Source organism: Scyliorhinus canicula, chromosome 10 (assembly GCF_902713615.1).
Source record: "Scyliorhinus canicula chromosome 10, sScyCan1.1, whole genome shotgun sequence".
NCBI lineage: Eukaryota > Metazoa > Chordata > Chondrichthyes > Carcharhiniformes > Scyliorhinidae > Scyliorhinus > Scyliorhinus canicula.
In genome coordinates, this window is record NC_052155.1 from 139,804,473 (window position 1) to 139,824,324 (window position 19,852).

Genomic DNA, 19,852 nt, shown 5'->3' on the forward strand with positions numbered 1-19,852 from the left:
TTATGCGAGAGATGAAAAGTAATAGAATTTTGAAAGCATTTGCAATAATCTGTCAAAAATAAAACATGTTTTAATTCTCACACCTATTGCATGAACAACTGAAGTGAATCAGGCATTATTTGATTTACACAGTTTTTAAACTTTAAATCATTTCTGCCTGCAGAATATACTAAATATTTCCCTGTTGCATTCTCCAATTCCTCTATGGATACACCCAGCGTAAGTTTTTAAAAATTAGGCAAAATGAAAATATTGTGAATGCTGGAACTCTGAAATAAAAACAGGAAATGCTGGAATTACTCAGGATGTCAGGCAGCATCTGTGGAAAGAGCATTAGATAACGTTTCATGTCAATGACCTTCAATGAGAACCTTCACGCTATCAATCCAAAATATTACCACTGTTCATCTAGCCATAGGCGCTGCCTGACCAAATATTTCCACCATTTTTTGTCTTTATTTTGAAAAAAAAAGAGGTTGCATTCAGAACAAAGAGTCCATTCTTAAAGTACGAAATAAAGTCACCAAGGGGCAGCACGGTGGCACAGTGGTTAGCATTGCTGCCTACGGCGCTGAGGACCCAGGTTCGAATCCCGGCCCTGGGTCACTGTCCGTGAGGAGTTTGCACATTCTCCCCGTGTCTGCGTGGATTTCACCCCCACAACCCAAAGATGTGCAGGATAGGTGGATCGGCCACGCTAAATTGCCCCTTAATTGGAAAAAATAATTGGGTACTCTAAATTTATTAAAAAAAATAAAGTCACCAAGAATTTAGCACATTATTTGGAATACTTGCTTATTACCACTTTCAAATGTTGTGAATTCAAATCTTAATCTTAATATTTAATTAAGGAACTTGAAATTAGTGCCTCTCTCAATTGCAAAATTTCCCTTTTCTGTAATTTAGTGTATTAATTGCCACCAAGTAATGATAACTTTAGTTTGTTTCAGTCAAAGTCTTAAAACATGCAATTTTGCCATGTAACTCTTTGTGTCGGTCCCTAGGAAATTTAAATCTTTTTTTTAAAAGTTATCAGTCTCTAGGTAGCATGACCAGATTAACAAAAGTTAAAACCTGGACAGACTGAAAAGCTTTGGGGAGAAATGATAACTAACATATTGGGCAAACAATGGCAGAAGTCTAGGGAGAGACCGTTGAAGATCATGTGATAACATCTCAGACTATCTCCAACCAAAGTTGGCTATCCCATTAAGACACTCAATTAACGCAGCAGTTACACATCACAGAATTCTAGTTCAATAACATTCCTGCCTATGGTTTCTTTAAAATAGTGAATCAAGGTTTTGTTTATCACAAGATCCCAGAATCTTCTATTCCACCGTAGCTTTACTGTGCAAATGCAAAATGGCAAGATAATCTCCATTTAAAAGCATCATTTATTTTCACAGGTGGGTTCTAACAATAAAATAAACAATTTTGGGTCTTTTGAGGGGGTGGTCTGACAACACAGAGGCATTGAAGGGATCGAGCTGAATGTTTTGATCATGTATATGTAGACTCACTATGTCTTCAGCGGATGCATCCATCCACCAGGGGTCACGGTGATGAAAATTATTGTTACAGATGGGGAAAGCAATTTAGCCCATCTAAATTCATCAATGCCAGTTAATTTTTTTGATTGTGCTGGTTTAGGAAGGAATTTTGGCTTAGTCATAGGAACGTACAAGACTAGAAAAGACCATTTTGTCCACTAGTTCGGACTCAGTTGGTGCTGAGAATGGTCTCCTTTGTTGGGTTGAACTATGGGCCCCATACCTTAAGATGCGTGATTTGGCTGTGGTGAAGCTGCAGAAGAGATTTACTAGAATAATACAGGGATTGAAGATTTTAGTCATCGGCACTGTTCTCCTTTTTGTAACGTTTAATAAATATGTTCAAATTAATGAAGAGTTTTGATGGAGTAACTAAGGAGAAACTGTGTCCAGTGGTGGTCATGGTTGGGGGGTTCGATAATCCAGACACAGAATAACGGTTATGGCAAAAGAATCAAAAGTGACACAAGGAGGAAAAACACACACAAGGATCTGTTATTTTGTGGAATTCAGTATCAAAAATTGATAACTGCAGATTCAATAACAACTTTCAAGTGGGAATTAAATAATTAATTGGAGAGAAAGGTGGGAAGTGCACAGTAGAATATAATTGCACAGCTCTCTAAAGAATCAGCAAAGATGCAATAAGCTAAATGGCCTCTTCTGTGCTGTATCAGTTTTATGATTATTTAGATTAAGATGGGAGACAATAATTTTGAATAAGTATTGAAGCTTTTGGTGAATTGTTATCAGTAATAACAGATCCCAGCACAAAGTCTGTGATTCTATTCTGCCTCTTTTCCAGTTCACTGACTGCTTTTGTATTTGGATTGGATTTTGTTTATTGTCACATGTACCAAGGTACAGTGAAAAGTATTTTTCTGCAAGCAGCTCAAACAGATCATTAAGTACATGAAAAGAAAAGGAAATTAAAGAAAATAATACATTATCGGGAAAGATTAGAAAGGTTGGAAGATGAGTAAAAAGGGGATCTGTTAGGGAGAGGTCGCAGAGAGTAGCCACGCTTCGGTGCCATAGTGTGCGTCTATTTGGGGATTGGATTGTCTGGGAATCATTAGTGATCCTTAAAAGTCATGAAATTAAATTAATATCCATCAATGCTAGAAACAAGAACACAAAATGTACTGTCTCCCCTCTGGATTGAGCCTTTCACAATTACTGAGCTTTTGAAGTAATTAATGACTTTAGATATCATACTTTTCTCCCCACAACAAGGACCGTAAGCTTTGCGCACGGTGAAGTCGACTCAGCCAGAGTGAGATAGCCAGAGTGGGAATTGGAACTTGGTAATTTGGAGCAGTGTGGTAATTCGGTGCAGAGTGGGAGGAAGTGCTTTTTTCCTTTTGTTTCGTTTTCTTTTTCTGGCTTTGTAACTGTTAATCTGCAGGGAGAGATCCAGAGTGCATCCCGGGAAGGTAAGTGATACAAATACCTTTTCAAATTGTGTGTGTGTGTGTGTGTGTGTGTGTGTGTTGGGGGGGGGTACTTAAAAAACAGTAAAACTTAAAGAACAATTAAAACTTATCGATAAACTAGGTAGAGGAGTAACTAAACCTGAGGGCAGAGATTAGTATTTAGTATTTCATTTTACATCCTTGACCGTGGCTCAAGGGAGGCAACATAGTCTCTTTCACGTCCACAGAAGCGCCTATCTGTGCCCCTTACTATAGAGTCCCATATAACTATCGCTCTCTTGCACTTTGTCCTCCTCTGCTGAGCAACAGAGCCAGTTGTGGTGCCACTGTTCTGGCTGCTGTTGTTTTCCCCTGATAGGCCACCCCCCCCCCCCCCCCCCCCCCCCCAACAGTATCCAAAACTATATACCTGTTAGAGAGGGGGACAGCCACATGGGAACTCCTGCGCTGACTGCCTGCCCTTTCTAGCGGTCACCCATCTGTCTGCCTGCACCTTGGTAAAAAATCTAGTAAAAATCTAGCGTCAGGGCCATATAATTAATTGTAACTCAATCTGACAATAATTCAAGTATTTATTTTAAATTAATTAACTAGTGCTTAAATGTCACTCAGCGGGGTGCAGTGCTCCAACTGTGAGATGTGGCAGATCTGTGATGCTTCCAGCGTTCTGCAGCAAGTGTAACCAAGGGCATGCGTGGTTCAGTTGGAGCAGCATTTGGGGGCATTCTGGAACTTGCAGGTGGCGGAAAGCGTCATAGATAGGAGTTATAGAGACGTGGTCACACCCAAGATGCAGCCAGAACAGTGACACCACAACTGGCTTTGTTGCTCAGAAGAGGCGGGCAAAGTGCAGGAGAATGATAGTTATATGGGACTCTATAGTAAAGGGCACAGAGAGGTGCTTCTGTGGAAGTGAAAGAGACTCCAGGATCGTATGTTGCTTCCCTGGAGCCAGGGTCAAGGATGTCTCTGAACCAACACAAGACATCCTGAAGGGAGAGGGTGAACAGCCAGAGGTCGTAGTACACATGGGTACTAACGACATAGGCAGGAAGAGTGATGAGGTCCTGCAGAAGGAGTTCAGGAAGTTAGGCAGTAAGCTAAAAAGCAGGACGTCAAGGGTTGTAATTTCAGGATTACTCCCTGTGCCACGTGCCAGTGAGGCTATAAATAGGAGGATAGTGCATCTAAACACGTGGCTAAACTCGTGGTGTAGGAGGGAGGGCTTCAGATTTTTTGGACCATTGGGATCTCTTTCGGGGCAGGTGGGACATGTACAAGGACAGATTGCATCGAAACTAGAAGGGCACCAATATCCTGGCTGGGAGGTTTGCAAGATTCACTCGGGAGGATTGGCAAGGGGGTGGGAACCAGAATGTGAGCTTAGAAGATGTAATAACTGAAGGGGAAATAGAGAATCAAAATAAAAGAACAACATCACCCTCAGGCAGAGCAAAAAAGGTGACAAGTGCGAAAAGGGAGGTGACCAATGCAGGATTGAGGGTGTTGTACCTAAATGCGCGCAGTTTACGGAACAAGGTAAATGAGATTGTTGCGCACATTGAAATTGGCCGGTACGGTGTTGTGGGCATCAGAAACATGGCTGCAAGAGGATCAGAGCTGGGATCTAAGTATCCAAGGACACACCCTTTCAATGTATCCGATTGAAAGGGCAGAGGGGGAAGAGTTGCATTATTAGTAAGGAATGAAGTTAAATCGATAGCAAGGAGCGATATAGGATCAGAAGGCATAGAATCTCTGTGGGTAGAGTTGAGGAATCGTAAAGGTAAAAAGACCCTGATGGGAGTTATGTACAGGCCCCCTAGCAGTAGTCAGGATGTGGGGCAGAAACTATATCAGGAGATAGAAACGGCATGTAAAAAGGGCAATATTACAATAATCACAGGGGACTTTAATATACAGGTGGACTGGGAAAATCAGGTTGGTAATGGATCCCAAGAAAAGGAATTTGTGGAATGTCCAAGGGATGTTGTTTTGGAGCAGCTTGTGACAGAGCCTACAAGGGAACAGGCAATTCTGGATTTGGTGATGTGTAGTGAGGCAGACTTGATTAAGGAACTTCAGGTAAAGGAACCCTTATGGAGCAGTGACCACAATGATATAATTTGCCCTGCAGTTTGAGAAGGAGAAGCTGCAATCAGATGTAACGGCATTACAATTAAATAAGGGAACTACAAAGACATGAGGGAGGAGCTGGCCAGAGTTGATTGGAAAAGGAGCCTAGCAGGGAAGACAGTGGAACAGCAATGGCAGGAGTTTTGGGGGGTTATTTGGGAGTATACATTAATGATCTGGAGGAAGGAACTGAAGGCACTGTTGATAAGTTTGCAGACGATACAAAGATCTGTCGAGAGACAGGTAGTATTGAGGAAGCAGGCGGGCTGCAGAAGGACTTGGACAGGCTAGGAGAGTGGGCAAAGAAGTAGCAGATGAAATACAATGTGGAAAAGTGTGAGGAAGTCCTTTGGAAGGAGAAATGGAGGCATAGACTATTTTCTAAATGGGAAGATGCGTAGGAAATTACAAGAACAAAGGGACTTGGGAGTCCTTGTTCACTATTCTCTTAAGTTTAACGTGCAGGTTCAGTCGGCAGTTAGGAAAGCAAATGCAATGTTAGCATTCATGTCAAGTGGGCTAGAATACAAGATCAGTGATGTATTTCTGAGGCTGTATAAGGCTCTGGTCAGACCCCATTTGGAGTATTGTGAGCAGTTTTGGGTCCCATATCAAAGGAAGAATGTGCTGGCCTTGGAAAGGGTCCAGAGGAGGTTCACAAGAATGATCCCTGGAATGAACAGCTTGTCGTATGAGGAACGGTTGAGGACTATGGGTCTGTACTCGTTGGGAGTTTAGAAGGATGAGGGGGGATCTTATTGAAACTTACAGGACACTGCATAGCTTGGATAGAGTGGATGTGGAGAGGATGTTTCCACTTGTAGGAAAAACTAGAAGCAGAGGACACAATCTCCTTTAAAACAGAGATGAGGAGGAATTTCTTCAGCCAGAGGGTGGTGAATCTTTGGATTGGGGGGTGAGGCCCACGCAGACACAGGGAGAATGTGCACACTCCACACGGACAGTGACCCGGGGGCAGGATTGCACCTGGGTCCTCGGCGCCGTGAGGTAGCAGTGCTAATCTGTGTGTAAAGAGGTAGCCAGATTACAAATCGCTGACACACAAAAAAACAGTATAAAACCATGGGCATTAAAAGCTTCCTTTTTATTGAAACAACCCCCCCCCCCCCCCCCACTCTGTGCTCATCTCCTATAAAAGCTTAGGAGAAGCAATTTAATCACAAGGCAATAGTCATTGAACAATGTCTAATAGAGAATCTGAGCACTCTTGCCTGCAGACCCCACTCACCACGATTGAAATTAAAACAATCTTGCACAGGTGTTAAAATATTTAAACTATATATAAAAAAATATTTTTTCAGTAGTCTTCAGAAAGCAAGTCAGACCCCGCATGACACTCGCTTTCCACAGGTTACTGAAAAGTTTATTTTTTGTATATAGTTATATTTTAGCATCTGTGCAAGAATATTTTATTTTTAAATTGTGGTGGTGAGTGGGAACTGCAGGAGACAGAGTTTAGACTCTCTAATAGAGACAGTGTGTTCAATAATTCAGCACAGTCCAGTCCCATGAATAGAGCCTGCCTAGCCCAGCTTGTTGGCTTAACCTGTAGAAGTAGTTCCTGGTTTCCATCTCACAGCCTTTTGCCTTCAAAACCTCAGAAGCAAACTTACAATCCTACTGAGTTGTAATGCGCTCATTTAACTCGAGTGACCCAAAGCAGTATAGTGAGGAATTCCTTCAATTCAGCCAGAAGCTGGAAACTAGCAAACATGCCTTAAGTGGGTGGGTTAAAAGAGGATGGGCCTCAGCAAAGATGAAAACCCGAACACGAGAACAATCTGGAGAAAACGTTCGGGACACTGGGATGCTTCGTGGAAAATCCAGACTGTTCTGGCCAAACTAAGGGAATTGTAGCTCTCGGGCAGCAGGAGAACTCCCAGGCATTCTTTGAAAAGTGTTAAATGGTCCACTTGAAGAGGCAGATTGGGCCTCAATTTAATGTGTCTCCCTCCAAGATTGCAGCATTTCCTTGGTACTACATTGAAGCATCAACTAAATTATACACTTAAGTTTCTAAAAGGTTTGAGCCCCATTCTGTTGGAGGTAGTGCATCATCAACTAAATCAAGCTGTCACTGATATTAATTTCAGACAGAGTGTTCATTATTTTTTTTGACAAACATTGTGAAGTTTTCATAATGCTGGAGTAGTCTATACAAAACTATCAATGTGGTAAATTTATGAAGGTGCATGGCTCCCACCATTTTATGTACTCACCAAGACATTCTGGAAATGAAACAGCCAAAGAACTGCTGAGCCAAGGCTTGTGCTAAACATCGTCTGGTAAGTGGCGTCTGATCTATAATCATGGCACTGTGCAGTAGGTTTGTGCTGAATGAAAGATGAGAAAATAGGACGAAGGTTTCAGGCAACCAAGACATTTTATTTAGTCAAAACAAATATTGTGGTTTGAAAGGTGACAGAAATTCAGTTCAAATGTTAACAAAGCTGACTCTGTATTTCATCAACTGATGGTATCACTGGAAGTTTGAAGCTTGCCAGCCCTTTCACAGTCATTATTTAAACTCCCACTGTACAATAATCACATAATAATTGGCAGTTGTTTGGTTCTTTGAAAATTCAATGTTTTGAAATATCCATACATCAACTATATCTTAGTTCAGAACAAACATATTTGGACTTTTCAGCTACAAAAGACTACTGACAACTAAAAGAACTGGTAATAAACACAAAATATCTTTAAGGAGCTCAAAATCTGGAAACAGTGTATCACAAACTATGAATTTGGAAGGGGAATTCTGATCAATTACCAGTTATTTTGCAAGTTACAGATGATGCAGTCATGAACAGTACTTATTTGGTTTCCTTATGCAGTAACGTCATTGGTCAGTCGAACTTTAATGTCATTTTCTGCTCTTATATTTAACTGATCGTTATTTTCCCGTCTTATTTCTGCTTTCTCTACTCCACACATCATCCCCTTGCCAAGGAGCCAAACAAACCAAAACAATCTTCTCCCAGGCATTGTAATGCTCCCCTCAAATTGCTCATAGCATTTTGTATCCAATTCAACTTTACAATGGTTTCCCCCACATGAAAGAGCCTCGAATAGGTCCATTTCATGGCTCAATGTGTTATTCAATAAGAGGCCAGTGTCTATCACATCATATGGCGCGGAATGGGACGACTAGGGGCTTTTCACAGTAACTTCGTACTTGTGACAATAAAAAAAGATTATTATTATTATATGACTTAACTAACATTCAAGTCATTGAGGGAGCCAAGTTCTTGTTGAGGATATCAAGTGATTGCTGTAGTTCAGTCATTTTACCATGAAGGCCTCTGATTCTATTCAAGTTTGTGTTAAATTTACTGATCTCAGCAATATCAACAGTACATCTAACCTCAGCATCAATGGAAAGGAAGGGGGCTATAGCTCACCCTTCGGATTGCTTACAGTGACAACAGCTGCAGATATCAGCTGAAGTTGGGAGTTGAGAGTTGGGCAGAGAAATGGCAGATAGAGTTTAATCCAGGCAAATGAGAGGTGATGCATTTTGGAAGATATAATTCAAGAGCGGACTATATGGTCAATGGAAGAGTCCTAGGGAAAATTGATGTACAGAGAGATCTGGGAGTTCAGGTCCATTGTACCCTGAAGGTGGCAACGCAGGTCGATAGAGCGGTCAAGAAGGCATACAGCATGCTTGCCTTCATCGGACGAGGTATTGAGTACAAGAGTCGGCAGGTCATGTTACAGTTGTATAGGACTTTGGTTAGGCCACATTTGGAATACTGTGTGCAGTTCTGGTCGCCACATTGCCAGAAGGATGTGGGTGCTTTAGAGAGGGTGCAGAGGAGGTTCACCAGGATGCTGCCTGGTATGGAGGGTGCTAGCTATGAAGAAAGTTTGAGTAGATTAGGATTGTTTTCGTTGGAAAGACGGAGGTTGAGGGGGGACCTGATTGAGGTCTACAAAATTATGAGAGGTATGGACAGGGTGGATAGCAACAAGCTTTTTCCAAGAGAGTGGGTGTCAATTACATGGGGTCACGATATCAAGGTGAGAGGGGGAAAGTTTAAGGGAGATGTGCGTGGGAAGTTTTTTACGCAGAGGGTGGTGGGTGCCTGGAACGCTTTGCCAGCCGTGGTGGTAGAGGCGGGCACGATAGCATCATTTAAGATGTATCTGGACAGATATATGAACGGGCAGGGAACAGAGGGAAGTAGATCCTTGGAAAATAGGCAACAGGTTTAGATAAAGGATCTGGATAGGCACAGACTGGGAGGGCCGAAGGGCCTGTTCCTGTGCTGTAATTTTCTTTGTTCTTTGAAGTCAGCATCGGTGCATTTGGCAATAGTATCCACATGGATGAGGTAGCAAGGCAGCATGCACCCATGCGAATTGTTCCCTCAGGGACAAATGGGGAGACGGAAATTGACGGAACAAAGACAGAAAAACAATATTTTTAAACCAAAATATGCTAGATAATATGAAGTGAATGTATTTCCTTAATCCATTTAAATACTAAACACTGCATGGTGCAGTAACTTAGAGGCCTAATCTTCATTTCTATATCTTAGGCTTAAACCCAGCTCAAAAGTCGTCATTGAAACAAGCATGCCGTCTCCACCCAGGTCCTAACAGAAATAGAACAAACAGCTCTATTTCAAATGGAACAAAACTTGCAATCTAAGTAATTCTAATGATTGTTTGTGAGGGAAGTTCTGAGACAATATTTTATGATTGAGGCAGGGTTTGCTCTACACCTCGCTATGCTATATGGGACCTATGCTTATTTATGTCCTCAGGGCTATCAAATGCATTAACATATTCAGAGTATTTTCTAACAAAAATAAAATTACGCAATTTTTTTTAAGCATTACAACTTTGACACACTTTACTGAATTATAAATTCAGAGATTAATTTCTTAAACTGGAGGTCAAAGTAAAGCTTTGTATTTTTTCTAAGCTCTAACCTGCAAACATGAAGCTTTAGTTTGAAAATTTCAAAACATCAGCCATGATATTTCTGTGTTCTCCAGGAATAGAAACATTCTTCATCAGACCACAATATATTATTCATCAGGAATATTTAATTAGATGGTTTGAATGTAATGTTTTACTTTAAGAAACTTGCGAATAACATTAATTGCTGGTATAGGGAGATATAACGGTTATTGTGGTGCTTGACTTCAATTCAACAGGTCAGGAATTTAACCTCAGAGTTGATTCTCATTCAAGTTAAACTCACACAAAGTTTTACAAGCAGACTTACCCTGAAGGCTCAATTTATTAAACACCCTATATTGTTCTACTGAGCTCACAGAGAAAATCAATCACAGGTTCAGTCACAATAGGTGTCCAGTTAGCTGATCACAACTGACACAGTGATGAAGCACTACAACTATTTTAGTACCTTGGGTCGCAGACTCTGACAGAAACTGCTTGTGTGGTCATGAGGAAAATACATGGTCACATTCTGATGCCCTTCACCCTCTAATGTTTTTCCAATTCTCAATACAAGGTTTTAACCTGGGTTGCTGAGCCCAGTAGTGCTACTCCATCATCAAAGATCAGATAATTCTGCACGATGTGGTTTTAATTGGCCATCCTCCAGCCACAAGTGTCTGTGCTTTACTGGATTGTGCCTTCACTGATAAAAGGCACCAAGTAAGTTGTATGTTTCAATTAAAAGTTCAAACTGTTTCCTTAACTGTCAAGCATATTATTTCCATCTTTTCCAGCAACATGCATCATTACCCACTCTAAAGCAGGCAAATAGTCTACTTGTAAGCTTCTGTCAATTCGATTTGAACAAGCAGCTAACAAATGCCTGAAAGCAGCCTGAAATTCTTACTCCAAATAGCCCTTACAATGGGAAATGTTTAGTCAACAGCTATGCCAAGAAAGTGTTTTCCAAAACTAGACTCACCTTAAAATACTCATAGATGCATATGAAGCAACTTCTACATAGGCTTCATCAACAAATACAGTCTTATAATAAGCATAAGGGTATCGGCAGGTTAGAATCTCTTCATAAAACTCAAAAATCTCGTGAAGAAAGGATGTGGTGTGTTTGAGAAGTGGTAACAGTTGAGGTAAACAGAAGTGCGTCACCTGGAAAGGAAGGTATCAAAATGTGAAATAACTAAGAGAGTTTTTCAATCCAATTACATTCCTAAATATGATGGCAATTAGAAATATATTTGGTTTTGTACCATATGCAACTTCCATTGCAAGGAATTTATTCAGTCCAATTCACAAATTTGGTCAATCACAACCGTAATTGTGTTTAGCCAGTCCTGGACCAGGCTACAAAAAATAATTTCAAGCTTTCAAAATATGCATAGCTTTCCTTTCATATTAAACACTATTTCATATATACTTTAACAAACATTCTGAAGTAGAATTGCATTATATAGAGCATTTAATTTATAGTTATCTTAAAATACTGCACAACAAAATAAGGAATATTCTATTTGGGTCCACATGAATATAAGCAATGGGAGCAACAATAGACCATACAGTGCACCAAGCCTGCCCCGCCATTCAGTACGATCATAGCTAATCTTGGGTTTCAACTCCACTTTCCCAACTGCCATCCATATCCCTTGATTCTCTGAGACACCAGAAATCTGTCCATCCCAGCCTTAAATATAGTGAACAATGGAGTGAACAATCCTCCAGGGCAGAGTATTACAAAGATTCGCAATCATTTGAGTGAAGAAATTTCTCATTTCAGTCCTCAATGATTAGTTCTTTTTCCCAAGAATATAACCCTGTGTTCTAGATTCCCAGTGAGAAGTCTTACAACACCAGGTTAAAGTCCAACAGGTTTGTTTAAAATCACAAACTTTCAGAGCACTGCTTCTTCCTCAGGTGAATGAAAGGTAGGCTCCAGAAACATATATATAGACAAAGTCAAAGATGAAAAACAATGATTTGAATGCGAGCAGGTAATTAAGTCTTTACAGATCCAAAGATAGGGGTAACCCTAGGTTAAAGAGGTGTGAATTGTCTCAAGCCAGGACCTGCTCCGAAAGCTAGTGATTTGAAACAAACCTGTTGGACTTTAACCTGGTGTTGTAAGACTTCTTACTGTGCTCACCCCAGCCCAACGCCGGCATCTCCGCACCTAGATTCCCCAAGCAGAGGAACCAACTTCTCAGTGTTACCTGTCAAGTCACTTAATTTTTTATGTTTCAACAGATTATCTCTCGTTCTTCTAAACTCCAAAGAATTTACTCAGCCTCTCAACGTAGCACAACCTTCTCATCATAGGGAGAAATCTAGTGAACCTTTGCAATCTACATCCAAAGCAAGTATATCCTTCCGTAAATGTGGAGGCCAAAACAACGCACACTACTCCAGGTGTGGTCTCACTAAAGCCCTGTAAGAGTTCTTTATTCCTATACTACAATCCAATGCAATATATCCTTCAGCAAGGATATCCTGTAGCAAACCATCTTTATTTGTGTACAATTCCCTAGCAATAAAGGTCAACATGTCATTTGTCTCAAACAAAAAGAAAGTGCTGGAAAATCTCAGTAGGTCTGAAAGCATCTGTGGAAAGAGAACAGAGCTAATGTTTCTCTAATGACTCTACACCAGAGCTACATGCTATTTGCTTTCCTAATTGCTTGCTGTATCTGCATGCTAGATTCTCTAGCTTCTTGTGATGGAACACCCAAATCTCTTTAAACATCAATATTTACAAGAATTTGCTAAATTTGCAGAATTTAAAAGTTCTGATATTGAAAATGTGTAAACGTGTTAGTTTGGAAGTCTTTGAAAGACACTAATTATTTCCAAATATTTCATGATACATTAATATCAAATTCTTTGTTATTTTCTTGGCAAATACATGGATAGGATGGGTATAGAGAGATACAGCACAAGGAAATGCTGAGGGTTGGTATCATGACTGGTACAGGCTTGGAGGGCTGAAAGGCCTGTTCCTGTGCTGTATTGTTCTTTGTTCTTAAGAAACACACCGCATCCACTGCCTAATTGAATATCAAGGTTTCAGATGTTCAATTTAGTCACTCATCTCTCAATCTGAACTCCACTCACCCATTGCTAGTTGCTGCCCCCGTGTGTATTTTCCAATTATAGCACTTTTAAATTGCAATTCACAACTTTTTTAAAAAATGATTTTTTTACTATCCTGTATGTAAAGCCAATCATTTCTCAGCAAGAACCAAATCACATTTCTGAACATGGGCACTACAATCAACACACCCTGACCGAAGAGTGGTAAAAATATATGGTGCGCCATGTTATTACCAGTAAACACTTTGGTTGAAATTAATATTTTTGTTAACAATTACATTTAATAATTAGCCCCATTTCAAAATTCTGAGTGGTCCCATTTAAAGAACTTTTAAAATTAAACATTTATGAAACAATGCAATTCTCTATTTTGTTTCAACAGGCAGACGATTAACAATAAAAATCATACACAAACTCAATTAAGATTACTACATAGGCAACATTAATAAATAAATGAACATAATGTGTTACAATGCAGCATGCCAATTACTGCAGACTTTAAGTTTTCCTTAAAATTCTAATTTGTTTATCTTAAACATCAGATTGATTCTGTTAGTTCCACTGGTAACACAGCATGAAGGTTTTCACTAAACATGAAGTACAAGTCCAAAAATGGTGCTGAATACTGAAGCAGAAATTAGTTTATAGATACATGAAACTAAATATTACTTCCCCTAATATAAAGAATTTTGCAAATTAAGTGAAAATTCACCATACAAATCATTACAAAGCTACTGCTTTGGGGATCCAAATCTTTCACATTAACTCAGTATTTTATGTTGCCGCACTGTATTCATGATCAATTACGACACAAAATGTACTTAAATGTAATGCACTCTAGTAAGAAACATCAAAAATTACACAGCAGTATCGGGCTAGTAATTATTTTCTGAATAAAAACAAACAGCAATTTATAAATTCACCAAATGGCCACTTTAGCATATTTTGCAACCATTACATCATGGTCACCACTAGAATAACCATGGCCACCCATACCTCCAAACCCAAACTTCTGCTGTCATGAAATAAAGTTTGTGTTTCACGAAGATGGTGACATTGCTAACAAACATTAAAATGCTATCTGAAAAATAAACACCGTAGTCTATTTTTCTTTACCATAACGGGTACATTTTTATTTTGGATGTTTAAACTTAAGAGTACTTCAAGCTGCATTAATTGATTTTAATAGCATATGCTAAATATTTAACAGCATGGCACTTGGCAGCTTATTGCATAAACGCTGACCTTTATTGAATCACTTTTCAGAGCTGATGGGGAACATGAAATAGGATACAGATGCTGCACATTTTAAGTATTTCAAATTTAAAATACAAATTTACAAATATAAATGTCCTTCCATCATCTCCTGATTTACAAACCCTGTGACCTTGCAGTCTCTTTTACAAGCCAAATGCACCCTCTTTGCTTCCAAATCAGGTGTCATTTACAGATCCTCTCCCACTCCAAATCTGGCTTCCGAGCACAGGTTGCCTTGGTCACACATTTCTTGGTTTACTACCCCTTTCAAAAGACTCTGCAACCTACTTGGTCAATGTCTTGGCCAACATGCCGAACACTTGCCCATTCACTATCTGGCTTCTGTTCTCAACCTTATAGAGCACTTTCCAATGTTTTACGAGCATGAAGGTATCCTATAAACCTGCGCTTTATAAGTGTGTGTATATATATATATATATATATATATATTATAAGCTCTAAGATCAGAAAATATTTACAAGACAGGATGGGCAGCACGGTAGCACAGTGGATAGCACTGTGGCTTCACAGCGCCAGGGTCCCAGGTTCGATTCCCCACTGGGTCACTCTGTGCGGAGTCTGCACGTTCTCCCCATGTCTGCGTGGGTTTCCTCCGGGTGCTCCGGTTTCCTCCCACAGACCAAAGACGTGCAGGTTAGGTAGATTGGCCACGCTAAATTGCCCTTAGTGACCAAAAAGGTTAGGAGGGATATTGGGTTACGGGGATAGGGTGGAAGTGAGGGCTTAAGTGGGTCGGTGCACACTCGAAGGGCCGAGTGGCCTCCTTCTGCACTGTATGTTCTATGTTCTAAACAGGTCCTTCTGCACTGTATGTTCTATGTTCTAAACAAGTCATTTTTCCCAACAGGCCTATGCCAATAATTCATGTTCCATATGAGCCACCACCTCTCTCTTCTTCATCTACCGCATCAATGGACCCTTCTGTTCCTTGTTCCATGTACTTATCCAGCTTCCCCTTAAAGGCATCTTTGTTATTTTGCCTCAACTACTCCTGTGGGAGTGTGATGAGGTGTGTCCTGAATTCTATCGTACGTACTGATGATTTTACATTTATGTCTTTCATTTCCAACAGGCTGAAACATCTCATTGGCAAGCAGAAGCATCTCTCATCATCTATCTCATCAAACCATTTTATAATCTTAAATATTTGATCATCCCTCAGTCTTCCTTTCTAGAGAAAAGAGCCCCAGCTTGTTAAATCTTTCCCGATATGCATAACCTCTCTATTCTAGTAAAGTATTTTACACAATCACATGAGCTTCTGTTCTTTTTGTAGTATCGAGACCAGAACATTGAGAGTGTGGTCTACAGAAGTTCTATGCAAGTTTAACATAACTTCTCTACTTTTCACATCTCTCTCACTGGAAGTAAACCCGCTTGCACGGTTTGCGACTTTATAACCTGTGTCACTATTGTTAGTGATTTGTATATCTGTACCTGCTCCTCTACCCTACCTCAATACATATTTTCCAAGCCTCCTTGTTCTTTGTACAGAAATGTACACGCACTTACCGACATTGAAGTTTTTTTCGTCAATTACCCTCCTGTGATGAATGTAGAAATTCCAGATATATATTGTATTACATGTATCTGGTGCAGTAATGGTTTAACGCCTGTGTTAGTGTGTGCATGAGACTGCTGCAGTAAAGTTTTTTTTAAATGTTGGTTTAAAAGGCAGGGGCAACAGAAGGGAGAATTAAGGCATCGCAATAACATTATAAGTAATTCCAACCACTGTATATTATTTGCCGGAATAGTGGTAATGGAATTTTGTTTATAGAAAGTAGAAGATCCTGGGGGGGTAGATAATTAGAGACACTGTGTTTAGCCATAGTAAAATGGTCATAACCAAGTTAGTGGGAGAGAGATGATTCAGTTAATGGGAGGAGCCAGAGGCCTAAGCAGTCAGATGTTGAGTTTTCAGTAAAGAATGTGGCTGCGTATAGACAGGAGCTTTTTGCCAAATGCTGGGAAGTTAAACAGTAATTTGACTCAGGCAAGAATCCAGGCTATTTCCTGAAGGATCTCTTGCTCTCAGAGCAGTTTATCCAAGATATCTCTATACTGCAAGTATTCCTGGGTTTGCTAACTGTATTTAAAAGCGAATTTTGACCCGAGGTGGGTTTGCTTGATTTGAGATAAAAAGATAGCAGTTAGGAGTTGAAGTGTTTCATTTTATTGGTAATTACAATGAGCCGGGACTTAGAGAACACCAAAGTATATAGATACATAGAAGATAGGAGCAGGAGGAGGCCTTTTGGCCTTTCAAGCCTGCTCCGCCATTCATCACGATCATGGCTGATCATCCAACTCAATAGCCTAATCCTGCTTCCTCCCATAGCCTTTGATCCCATTCTCCCCAAGTGCTCTCTCCAGCCGCCTCTTGAATATATTCAAAGTTTTTGCATCAACTACATCCTGTGGTAATTGGTTCCACAGGCTCACCACTCTTTGTGTGAAGAAATGTCTTCTTATCTCTTTCCGAAATGGTTTACCCTGAATCCTCAGGCTGTGACCCCTGGTGCTGGACACACCCATCATTTGTAAAATCTTCCCTGCATCTACCCTGTCTAGTCCTGTTAGAATTTTGTAAGTCTCTATGAGATATCCCCTCATTCTTCTGAACTCCAGCGAGAACAATGCCAACCTAGTCAATCTCTCCTCATATGACAGTCCCGCCATCCCTGGAATCAGTCTGGTAAACCTTCGCTGCACTCCCTCGAGAGCAAGAACATCCTTCCTCAGAGAAGGAGACCAAAACTATACACAATACTCCAGGTGTGGCCTCACCAAGGCCCTGTACAATTGCAGCAACACATCCCTGCTTCTATACTCGAAACCTCTCGCAATGAGGGCCAACATACCATTAGCCTTCTTTACCACCTGCTGTACCTGCATGCTTACCTTCAGCGAATGGTGCACAAGGACACCCAGGTCCTGCTGCACACTCCCCTCTCCCAATTTACAACCATTCAGGTAGTAATCTGCCTTCCTGTTTTTGCTTCCAAAGTGAATAACCTCACACTTATCCAAATTATACTGCACCTGCCATTGGTTTACCTACTCGCCCAACCTGTCCAGATCTTGCTGTAGCCCTGCATCCTCGTCACAATTCACCCTCCCACCTAATTTGGTACCATCTGCAAACTTTGAGATGTTACATTTTGTTCCCTCATCCAAATCATTAATATATATTGTGAATAGCTGGTGTCCCAGCACCGATCCCTGTGGTACCCCACTGGTTACTGACTGCCAATTTGAAAAGGACCCATTAACCCCTACTCTTTGTTTCCTCTCTGCCAACCAGTTTTCCATCCACCTCAATACGTTTTCCCCAATCCCATGAGCTTTAATTTTGCACAATAATCTCTTATGCGGGACTTTGTCAAATGCCTTCTCAAAGTCCAATCTAGCACATTGACTGGCTACCCCTTGTCGACTGTATTGGTTACCTATTCAAAGAATTCCAACAGATTTGTCAAGCATTATTTTCCCTCCATAAATCCATCCTGACGACTTCCGGTGGTGGCTATGAAGGAGTAGGTCGCTCCCGCTCAGGTCGGACCTTTGGATTTTCCCCCCCGATTTTTTGTCGGACTTGATTCGGTAAATTGATGGTGGAGGCAATTGTGAATCAGTGCATGGAGAGGCGGATCAGAAGTGCTTGCAAAGGAAGAAATAGGCGAACTGAGAAGACTTGGGCTGAAGCTGCAGTGGGAGAAAGCATGGCGGATGACCAGGGTCCTGGCTTGACGACCTAGCGATCGACTGAGCAGCTGATGCAGTTCATACAGGAGAGCTGTCCGCTCAGCAGGAACAGGAATGCTTCGACCCGAGATCAAGGATCAATTGCGCCGGCTGGAACTTAGACCCTAGATGGATTGCTCCAGATCGGGCGATATCCATGAAAGTGGAGAAGGCACTGGCTGATGAGCAGGAGGAACATCAAACAAGCAATGGACGTTGGAGGTGGGGATGCTGGGATGACCAGCAGAAAAGGCTCCTGGAGAAGGTGGAAGGACCGAGAGAAATAGGTCCCGTTCAGCCGAGAACTTTGAGAATCATTGGTCTCCGGAGGGACTGTCCGGGAGAGGGGATCTAAAGGAAGAAGGACGGCCGTGGGGGGGGGGGGGGGGGGGCGGGGGGGGGGGGGGGGGGGGGGGGGGGGGGGGGGGGGGGTGGGGGGGGTAACATAGTGGGCATTCTCGCGAAGTACTGGGGGATGGGACGGTTTCCAACTTCATGGAGGTGGACAGGAGCTCACAGAGCGTCACGAGAAAGACGCTGTGTGGGGGGAACATCCCCCGAAGGGCAATGGTGGTTAGCTTCCACAGGTACCTGGAAAGTAGCGTATTTTACTTTACCGGTGGGCCAGGGCAGGACACAGAGCTGGTGAATTGGGGCTTGTAATGGGAGAAATAGCATCCTGCGTAACTACCAGGATCTGAGTGCGGATGTGACCAGGAGAAGAGCAGGGTTCAACCAGATAAAGTCGACCCTTTCAAGAAAAATGTTAAATTTGGACTGCTGTATCCGTTCGTCTTTGGGTCACGTATGAGAGCAATTTTTTGAGTCGCTCGAGGAAGCGATGGACTTCACTAGAAGGAAAGGACTGGTGGCCCAGGACTGAGGTCTTTTGAACTTTGCTGCAGAGCTCATGTTTTTTTTTAAAAGTTTCTTGTTCCTCGGATGTTATTTGCATTGCTTTTCGTGATTGATTTGGGGCCTGTTGCAGAGCTGTGTGAGTTAAAGTTTGCATTTGCACTGATGGGGGATGGAGGTCTGAATGTTAGATCTTGGATCCTCTGTTTGAATTCTTTTTGTCATGTTCCCTTTTCGGGCACCTGTTTTGGGATTGTTTTTCTTTTGCATGTGTGTCCAAGCCGGGGGGGGAAGATACCAATAGGTGGGAGAATGTCTGGCGCCTATGGGTGGGGTCATCTAGCTAGCTGGGTGGGCAAGCTCGCGGATGCGGTAGGCAGGGCCGGCTCAAGGCACCGGCAATGGGCAGGCCCGGGGCGCCCATGTGCTAGGGGGCGCCAGAGACTCGGGTCCCGCGCATGCGCAGTTGGGCCGGTGTCAACCAGCGCATGCGCGGTGGCCGCACTCCTCCAGGGTGGCCGCACTCCCCCAGGGCGCCCCCCCCCCCCTCTGTCCGCCCCCACCCCCCCCCCCGCCCCGGCCGCCCCCTCGGTCCGCCCCCCCCTGCCTCGGGTCCGCCCCCCCCCCCGGGTCCGCCCCCCCGCTCGGGTCTGCTCCCCCGCCCCCCCCCCCCTCGGTGGGTGTCCCCCCCCCCCCGGGTCCGCCCCCCTCTCGGGCCCCGGCCCCCCAAGAGGCCGAAGTTCAGCTTGCCCGGGGCGCCAGCAACCCTAGGGCCGGCGCTGGCGGTGGGGATGAGCAGATGTTATG

At 42.3% G+C, this 19,852-nt stretch overlaps 1 protein-coding gene across 1 annotated transcript in view; it reads right to left on the reverse strand.

The window, feature by feature from the left end:
- Positions 1-19,852, reverse strand: part of taf2 (TAF2 RNA polymerase II, TATA box binding protein (TBP)-associated factor) — a gene marked incomplete at its 5' end in the record, with an annotated part of 199,598 nt that overhangs the window by 152,294 nt on the left and 27,452 nt on the right. Inside the window, 2 exon segments of the mRNA XM_038808478.1 lie at positions 7,366-7,479; positions 11,046-11,230. Coding sequence (XP_038664406.1) covers positions 7,366-7,479; positions 11,046-11,230 — 299 coding nt within the window.